General features: G+C 57.3%; 2 protein-coding genes across 3 annotated transcripts in view; both read right to left on the minus strand.

Moving 5' to 3' along the window:
• TMEM275 (transmembrane protein 275) overlaps positions 1-1,070 on the minus strand; it is an 11,418-nt gene extending 10,348 nt beyond the window's left edge. The window contains exon 1 of the mRNA XM_032159070.2: positions 961-1,070. The gene's annotated coding sequence lies outside the window, so the exon portion shown is untranslated. The remainder of the gene's footprint in view (positions 1-960) is intronic.
• Positions 1,071-2,242: 1,172 nt separating this feature from the next.
• KNCN (kinocilin) lies at positions 2,243-8,581 on the minus strand. 2 transcript variants are annotated; one of them, XM_032159073.1, is made up of 4 exons: positions 7,999-8,581; positions 6,882-6,950; positions 6,136-6,210; positions 2,243-4,400 (listed from the first exon to the last, which is right to left on the minus strand). In XM_032159073.1, the coding sequence occupies exons 1-4, from the start codon at positions 8,147-8,149 to the stop codon at positions 4,321-4,323; spliced, it is 375 nt and encodes a 124-aa protein (XP_032014964.1). In that variant the 5' UTR covers positions 8,150-8,581; the 3' UTR covers positions 2,243-4,320. The 2 variants fall into 2 exon arrangements, with proteins under 2 accessions (XP_032014964.1, XP_032014965.1); XM_032159074.1 differs by lacking the exon at positions 6,882-6,950 and having other exon boundaries at positions 2,248-4,400; positions 7,999-8,149.
• Positions 8,582-9,124: the final 543 nt, after the last annotated feature.

Here is a 9,124-nt window from a genome sequence, read left to right on the forward strand (position 1 = left end):
AATATTGGTTAAATAAATGGCCCGGTGAATATTGGTTAAATAAATGGTGGGGGAGGCATTGGTCAGAGGGGCGTTTTCTGCCCTCCTGGCTTCACCTGTCTCTTGGATTTGAAGTTGCTCTGTGCTCTCCTCTCTTCCATCCCCTCCTCACTTTGGGCCTTGGGGAGGATGTGGAGGGGACAGGTGAGATTCTAGGGCAGAGTCCTACCCAGTTCAGAGCAGGGCGGGGTGAGAATGGAGCAGAGGAATCCCCGGAGCCCGCGGCCAGTGCCTGCGGAGTGTCTCCCCTTCTCCTGCTCCCTATCTTTCTCACCCCTGTCCTCTCGCGGCTACAGGTTCTTGACCACTTGTCTGGGCACTACTCCTGTCTCCTGGAGCTCAGGCTGGATGGAGTCTCTCCCCCCGTTCCGGTAAGCGTCCCCTCCTCAGCCCCCTCCCGCCAGCGTCCCCTAGCTCCTTCACTTGCCTGAGCCGGTCCGTGGACACTCCCCTGCGGGTCCGACCCGGCTGACCCTTGAGCACCCTGGGTCAGCAGGAAGGAAGGATCCCGCGGGCGCAGGACCACCAGGAGAGAGGCCGGGCCACCTCCTCCGCCGTCCGCTGACTTCTAGGGGCTGGGCCGGCGCACAGCAAGGGGGTTGGAGGTAGGGTCGCCCTCTCCCACGCGGCTGGGTTCCCAGGCGGTGTCCTGGGCCGAGCCGCTTGGAGATCCTAGATCAGCAGGTGGGTGGGAAAGGGCGCCCCGTCCTGGGCCCCCCGCCCCTGCGCGCAGGGCAGAGACGCGCAGACCCGCTCCCACTGGGCTCGGCTCCCTTGGAGCAGCCCCGGCGGCGGCGGCGTTGGGCTGGGAGGGGCCAGTGCCGGTCCCCAGCTGCCTCCCGTCACCCGGAACCCCTCTCCTTCAAGCGTTGACCGCCGACCCTCAGCTCCCCTTCAACCCGGGGCGAGCGGGGTTCTTACCATACACCTCCCCTCTCCGCTCCGTCCTTCTGCCGTTCTCCTCTACGCTTCGCGGTCTGCAAGCACCCTTGCAAATAACTCCTAGCCCACCCACACCGTCTCGTCCGCACTTTCCGAGAGCCAGGCACGGATATATTGCAACTCACTCTAGGGCAGGGGTACAAGTCGAACTGGCTCTGCCTTCAACTTCAAATGGATTCTTCTTTCTGGAGCGGGGCTGGAGCTGTGGGGCGGGGGAGGGGGGATTTTTCCAGGGATGGACTTGTTTTCAGCACCCCTTCCCCAATCAACTACCAATCCTGCACCCTAGAAAGGGGTGTGGCCATGAGCCTGTCTAGGGAGTGACTCTTTCTCCTGGTGGTGTGTGTAGGAGCTTTTTGGGATGAGGGCTGGGGAGGAAGTGCTGGGCAGCAGGCGCCCCTCAAGGCTGGGCTGTGTGGGAGGGAAGACTGAGGTGCTGACTTTTCAGATCCTGGAGGAGTTCAGCTGAAAGAGCATCTCTCCAACCTCTGCCTTCATTCGTTTACTCATCCATTCATAAACCCTACCTGATGTGACTGTGTGCCAGGCAGCCTTCATGCTGACGGTGGCCCTGTGGGGGAGGGCTACCATATCCTCCCTTTGCATCTGGGGAAAGCCAGGCTCGAGGCCCCACAGCCTCTTGCCCTAGCCCCTGGGATCCAGGATGTGAGTTTTATCTCCAGACTCCAGCCCCCAGCCTGTGCCGTCCTCCTCCAGGTTGGCCCAGCAGGCATGTGACTTCAAGGAATCTGCTTGGACCAAGTAGTCCCCACCTTTAGATCACTTGTGCCGGGCACAGTCACAGTCACAGTCCTGGTGTGAGAATGGCTGTTGGAAAGAACCAATTTCATTTCTTGAACAGACCACTGGCAGAGCTTGGTTCAAGGACCTGTCCCTGTCCACACCCCTGTCCCATGCTGAAATATTGGAGGGTTCTACTTCTCCCTAACGCTACCTACCATACCACCCACGCCAGCTAGGCCTGACCTCACCTTTTCTCGAAGTGTGAGGGGGAGAAGCCACATGTCTCCACATTGACTACTCCTGTGACCACAGGGAGGGAGTGGAGAGGTTGAGGTTGGGGATGTACTTGAGCAAGATGTATTGGGATATTCACCTGGGCTGGAGGGAAGATGTTTCAGGAAGCCCACTGCAGGGAAAAAGAGGAACTAGAGTCCCAGGCTCAAGAATTTCCACTCAGTTTAAGGGTCTTTTGAAGCCTCACCCAGTTCTTCCCCAGTGGACATAGCTCTTGCCATTGTATGTTTTCATTCCTTGATTTATTCCACCTGGGCCCCAGCATCTCTCTGTGCCTGGCCCCATCAGGCTTCGGGGATTCCATAGCCCCGCTCTGGGGAGAGCATGGCTGAGGGGTTGATGGGCAGGGGGTAGGGAATCACACTTTCCGCAGCTCAGGCTCCACATCCCCCATTCCCACCCCCTCCACCCTGGGGTATCTCTGGGGCACTGAGGTGAGGATCGAAGATGGATAGGAGGAAGGGTCTCCCCATTGATTGAGGCGGGACCAGCAGCCTGAGATATTGTTGATGAAGGAAAGGAGAAGGGACAGGGAATAGGCAGCAGCTGGGTGGAGAGGAGGGCAATTTAAGGAGAGGAAGTTGCTTCTCTCAGCTGAAGGAACTGAAGTCTCTACACCTGGCCAGCATTTGTGGAAGGCAGCCCCTTCATGGAGGTCTGTCGCGCTGTGGTCAGAGAACTGATCCCTTCCACCTGTGCAGAGGACAGCAGAAGATAGAGCCTTGGATAGGGAGAGATAGGAGACCTGGCTGCAGGCCTGGCCCTGTGACCTTTCACCATAGGACTCGATGAGTCCTTTTTCCAGTGGGGCCTCAGCTTTCCCATCTGAGATGGACTCTGCTGCTTCAGAAAATTTTGGTTTTCCAGCATCCACTAGGGTGTCTTCTGGGTGCTTGGCCCTCTGCTCCCACTCTCAAGAGGGGAAATAGACAAAGGCCACTCAGAGTGGTCCGTGAAGGAGGGAAACCCTGGGGCTGGGAAGCACAGTGAAGTCAGGGGAGGCTTCTAAGAGGAAGTGCCGTCTCCCTTGATCCTGGAAGAAGGACGTGATTTCTAGCTTGTTTTCTCACTAAACCAGGCCAGAGGCCGTATGGAGAGGGTATCTGTAGAGGTCAAACAACTCTGCCTGGAGGGTGCAGGTGTGGAGGGAGGAACAATGTTTTCTGTGAGGACACACCTGGGCCTCCTTGCTCCAAACTTGCTCTACCCATGGTAGATGGGACTTTGAAGTAGCAGGGAATTGTTTTTACATTAAATTGAATCCATTAACATTTATTAAGCACCTACTGGTCTGGTGCTAGACACTAGAGCAGGGGCAACGTTCAGTAGACTTAATTTGGCTTAATAATTGTTTTGTGAAAAGGAAGACTTCAACCCTGCCTGAAAGGTGGCAAGACAGAGGTTGGTGGAAGAGAATGAGGAGAGTACGTGGGTAGGAGACTTTTTTTGAACAGGGCCTTTAAAAGTGGGGAATTTGATAGGCAGAGGGAAGCAGGGAGGGTCCTGGAGAACACGGGGCAAAGCTTGGAGACAGCAATGTGTTTTGCTTGTTCAGGGAGCAGTGAGAAGATGGGGGGAAGAGAGAAGTCAGATCACGAAAAGCCTTGAGTGGTGGAGTTAGACACCAAGGGTCTCAGGGCTGGGCTCAGCTGAGAAGTCGCCTCTTCTGACCCCCAGGCAAGGTTGTTTGTACCTGTCCCTTTGTGAGCCCCCCAAATTCCCCCATCTGATTCACTGCTGCTGAGAGCCTGTCCCTGAGGATAATGCCAGGAGTTCTGATATTTGGAAAAGGATCTTGTCTAGCCCTTCTTTTGGGCTAGTGAGCTCTAGAGCCCCTGGGCTAGACCATGGGGGTGGAGGGTCCCTGTCTGTGGTTCTTGTGGGCCTGTGGTTCACTTCTGTAGCCTGGTTAGAGCAAGGGACTGGGGCATCCTGGTCACAGTCAGGGCCTTAGACCCCAAATTCCAGAGAAACAAATCAGTAGATCGAACAGACAACAAAACTGAGCTGCAGTCCAGAAAGAAAGGCCAGGGCAGGAGCCTGAAACGTGGGAACCCTGTGGAGGCATCTGGCGACACCTTGCTCCAGGCCCCAGCCCACACCAGTGGAATCCATTTTGGAGAGGCTTGGCCGGGCGAGTGCAAAAGGCCCCATTCCAGACACTGTTCCCAGCTGCTCTGGGGTCTGCAAGGCCTGGCTTGTCTCCAGTTCGGGTCTTCTAACCCAGGAGGGCACTGAGACAGGGGCAGCAGGCAGGATGGGAGGGCAGGGCAGGGCAGGGGCAGCCCCTCAGACTTTGCCTCAGCATTCCTCAGCCCCTCGGGTCCCCGGCTTCAGCTTCTCCAGGGTCCTGCTCACGGTGGACAGGCTGCTGCGGGCTCCTGGGGAAGAGACCAGGGACGAGGACGGCCTCAGTAGACAGGTCCCCGTGGAGTTGTCAAGGTCAGAGGAACTCAAAGGGACCCAAGGCCGGGGTGCCTGGTGACCGCAGCGCTGGGATAGAATGGAGAGAGGGGAGCATCCCAGGGGACAGTTTCAGCCCAGTTTAAAGAGGTACCTCTGGTCAGGATGGCTTTCAAGAGGACAGCAGCATAGGCTGGGGGTAGAGACAGGACCCCGGAGCCCACTGCCTGGTTTGAGCTTTGGCTGCCGCACTTCCTGGCTGTATGGTCTTGGGCATGTCACTAAATCTCCCTGTGCCTCGGTTGCCCCTTATGTAAAATGAAACTAATGATAGTGCCACCCTCATGTGGTTGTTGTGAGACTTAAAAGAGTGAATAATAGATGAACAGGGCTCAGAACAGTGTCTGGAATGGGGCCTTTCACTGAGTATTAGGCCTCCAACCCCTGGTGGCAGAGACTGGGCTGGGACCATCTTTGAGAAACTCCTGCCCTGGAATTTTCCAGGTGTGGGGTGGAGGAACAAGGAGATGCCCAGTTTGGGATGTGAACTTTAAACTGGGGTGGTTAAAGCTAGTACCCAAAGCTGGTACCCATGGGTGCCTCTTTAAACTGGGCCGAAACTGTCCCCTGGCGTGTCACCCCCTCCCCATTCTATCCCAGCTCTGCCCTGGGCACTGGGAACCCCAGCCTTGTGTCCCTTTGAGTTCCTCTGACCCTGGGGGAGATGGGAGAGGGGAGTGGGAAAATAAACTGAGGCATAGGACCTGGGGGAGGGGAAAGGGAGGGAGGGGGAGGGGAAAGGAAGAGAAGGGGAGGGAAAAGGGAGAGAGGGGAAGGGGCAGGGAGATGCCCTCCTTCCAGTGACCATGCTGGGCAAGACAAAAGCCCTCAGAATAAGCAAGAGGAGATCAGTTCAGCTTGGAGCAGCAAGGGTCTGACTGTGCACATGGGGGAACTGCCAGCAGTACCGTCCCCCTGCACTGGGGAAGCCCCTTCGGCATGCCGCTCAAGGCTCCCGGGCCCCACGTTGCTGCTCAGTCAGGGAGGGGAGATGAAAGACGGATTCAGGCTGGGCACGGTGGCTTATGCCTATAATCCCAGCACTTTGGGAGGCCAAGGCGGGTGGATCACCTGAGGTTGGGAGTTCGAGACCAGCCTGAACAACATGGAGAAACCCCGTCTCTAATAAAAATACAAAAATTAGCCGGGTGCGGTGGCTAACGCCTGTAATCCCAGCACTTTGGGAGGCCGAGGCGGGCGGATCACGAGGTCAGGAGATCGAAACCATCCTGGCTAACACAGTGAAACCCCGTCTCTACTAAAAATACAAAAAAAAAAATTAGCCAGGCGAGATGGCGAGCGCCTGTAGTCCCAGCTACTCAGGAGGCTGAGGCAGGAGAATGGCGTGAACCCCAGGGGGCGGAGCCTGCAGTGAGCCGAGATCGGGCCACTGCCCTCCAGCCTGGGCAACAGCGAGACTCCATCTCAAAACAAACAAACAAACAAACAAACAAAAAACAAAAATTAGCCAGGCGTGGTGGCACATGTCTGTAATCCCAGGTACTCGGGAGGCTGAGGCAGGAGAATTGCTTGAACCCGGGAGGTGGAGGTTGCAGTGAGCCAAGATCGCGCCATTGCACTCCAGCCTGGGCAACAAGAGCAGAACTCTGTTTCGAAAAAAAAAAGACGGACTCGGGAATTTCTGGAACTTACCTTCCTTGTTGCCATTGGTGCTGGATCTTCCTTCCCCCTGGTCTGGCCCTGGATGGGGATGGATTCTTAGGCTCCCTGCAGGATGAGACCACCCCAAGCCCTCTGATTACTGAGCCATTCCGCACATCAAGCCCAGGTTGGGACGGGAAGTCCTTCTTGCTGTCTAGTCTCCATCCCTGATGCTGTCTTTGCTCCATTGCATTCCTTTAGGTCTCATATGATCTGGGCTGATTTGGACAGGAGAAAAAGAACTGGGCCCTTGAAGGAGGAAATGGCAGATCTTTTAGGGAGGTGAAGTCCTGGGGACAACTGGGGCCATGGAAAGCCCCATAGGATTGGCAGAGATGGCTTCCTGTATGTGGGGAGCTGAGATGAGGTGGGAGCTATGCAGAGGCCGTAGGGTCTTAGGGAAAATAGAAGGTCTTTCATGGGGGCTCAGGGATGGAGAGGGAGTTATTTAGAGATGTTGGAGGCTTTGGGGAGTCATAAAATCTCTCAAGGGAGATGGACTTCCCAGCTCTGAGCTGGTCCAGGCACCTTTGCTGCAGGCACTGGGCTGGATTCTGCCCTGTTGTAGTCATGGCAACGCCTGCACAACACACACACACAGCAGCTCTAACACAGACAGCTAGTGTGGTCTCACACATGGGCTCATCGCAGCCGCACAGTAGGTCACAGACGAACACACAAAGGATCTGGAACAGTCCTTGGCAGAGGGGTCTGCTGGGGTCAGGGAGAGGCCTCACCTATGGTAGGCAGGATGTGGTCCAGGTTGAACCGAGCCTTCAGGAAGGGGTAGGCCAAGATGAGGAACCCTGAGAAGAGACATAGGGGGTTCTGTGATGGGGAGGGGCCTGGTGAGTGTTGAGGCTGTGGGTGGGCCAGGAGCTCGAGGGGTGGTTTGTGAGATATGGGTGTACATGGGAGGAGCACAGTGTGCAGAGTTGGGACTGTGTGTAAATGTGAGCCCGTGGGTGTGTGCGTCTGGGTTGGTGGGGGCAGTGCCTGTCTGGGGAAGGGGCTACAGACTGTGAAGGCCCCAGCTGCCTGGCTCCACCGTTCCTAAGTGAAGAGCAGGTTGCTGGAATGAGCCTGGCTGATACCACCGCTGCATCTCTGCCGTCCCCACGCTTCCCCAGGGCCCCCAGGGCCGGACTGGGCGCTTGTCCTCAGCATGCTCCTCCCCACCCAGACCTGGGGGGCAGGAAGCGGACCCAGTCCTGCCTTGCCCGCCCCCACTCCATCCCCCGATGAGCATCTGTGCCAGAACCCGCAGGCATAGATACCCAAAGCCCCCTAGCCTGATGCTTCTGGTCCTGCTTTTGGCCCGGGGTGGGGGTGGGGTGGGGTGGGGTGAGGGATGGCATTCAGCGTCACGGCGAGGCAATCAGTGGGCCTGGCCCACACAGACAGATAGATGGGCACAGCTGCTGTGGAGGCAAACAGGGAAAGAAGATGAAACCCTTTTTCTGAGCTGGAGCCTGTCTTGGCTCAGAGAGTCCTCAGGAGCTCTGTCCTTTTATCTGCTGCCATCAACCCCCTGTTCTGCCCAGATAGGCTGATGAATCCCACCACAAATCCAAGAGCCTAGAACTTGGGGCTGGAGAGCCAGCGGGAGGAGCCAGAAAGGAGTGTGACAGCCAGCTCCCCTTCTTTTCTCCTCCCCGTGGCTGGAAGGAGCCCCAGCGCATCCCTCCCCTCCCGCCTGTGCCCCTGATGGCGGCCTTGCTCACACCTCTAGCTTCCATTCTCCCCAGCTGATTCCTGCTGACCCAGCCCTTCCCTGTTCCTTGTTCAACTGACCATGCCCCTGCCCCCACCTCCAGAATCTCCCTTCCCTCTCCCAGCCCAGCCCCGGCTCACCCAGAACAGCAGCGCCAATAAAGACACCGCCCATGGTAGCTGCAGCCTTGGATACGGAGATGCCGATAATGATGCTGCCAGCCACAAGCCCGAGAGCCACGCAGGCCAGCTGCAAGCAGCGGAAGTCTCTGCTGCTGATGGGGATGTCCATGCAGGCGCACCTGGGGCACTGCCTCCAGCCGGTGCAGTCTGGCCCCAGAAAAGTCCTGGAAGTTTCTGGGCTCTTAGATGTCTCCTTGTTGGTGCTCCAACTTCAGGGTAGGAGTTTCTGGGCAGTAAGATTATAGGTGGGGAACCCTGGGATTTATCTGCAGTCCTATCCCGCTGCTCCACTAGGGGCCCCCCAGTCCCACCTTGACCAGGGATCTGTACGAGGTCACCCAGCTTACTCTTCCTCTCTTAAAGCCCTCTGAAGCTGAAGCCCACCTTTGGGACTCCTGTGTGGCTACATTTCTGCTTTGGCTGCCAGAGTTCTAGGGAGCTGGGCCTGTTCCATAGGATCCTTCCCTGCCAGCCTCCACCCAGGAGGGTTCAAGCTCCCCTGCCGAGGACATCCTGCCCCAGCTTCCTAGAGCCACTCACTTGCCACTGAGCCTCAGCCTATGAAAATTTAAAGCAATGAGAGGCAGGGTGAGGGGTAGTTGGTCCAGCGGCCACAGGCTCCTCAGAGATGTAGGCAGCAGGGAGGTGCTGAGTTATTCATGAGGTTGCAATGTGAGTGGCTGTCTGGGTCCCAGGGCCCAGCGGGCAGTCAGCCCAGGTTCCACTGCTGTTTCCTGAGGGGGAAGAACGAGCTGGTGGCTTTGCATGTCGTTCAGAAGCCAGGGATGTGAGGAGACTCCTGGTCACATGCTCAGGGCCCACTGTGCTGTGCTCTGCCCTTTGGCCTGGAGGTGCACCTGGGGTCTCTGCTTGGAGTCTGAGATAGACACACGGCAGGAGGCTCAAGAGACAGGAACTGTACCTGGGACGGAAAGCGGACAGGGAGAGGCATCCCTCCAAGTCTGCTCCCTACCCCTGCCCATCCCATCCCCATCCTGTCCACCTCTGGGCTCCCAGGTAGGGCTGAGGGCGTCCTAGTTTGAGGCTTGATCTCAGGGGACTCCCTTGTCGTCAGGTGGGCTTG

This window comes from Hylobates moloch, unplaced genomic scaffold (genome assembly GCF_009828535.3).
Source record: "Hylobates moloch isolate HMO894 unplaced genomic scaffold, HMol_V3 SCAFFOLD_8, whole genome shotgun sequence".
NCBI classification, from domain to species: Eukaryota; Metazoa; Chordata; class Mammalia; order Primates; family Hylobatidae; genus Hylobates; species Hylobates moloch.

Bases quoted from the DNA above. Each gene is read 5' to 3' on its own strand.
- KNCN (XM_032159073.1), bottom strand. From the start codon at position 8,149: ATGGACATCCCCATCAGCAGCAGAGACTTCCGCTGCTTGCAGCTGGCC. The intron at 6,211-6,881 runs GTGAGGCCTCTC...CTCATCCTGCAG, and splicing joins CCACATCCTGCCTACCATAG to GGAGCCTAAGAATCCATCCC. The intron at 4,401-6,135 runs GTAAGTTCCAGA...TCTCTTCCCCAG, and splicing joins CACCAATGGCAACAAGGAAG to GAGCCCGCAGCAGCCTGTCC.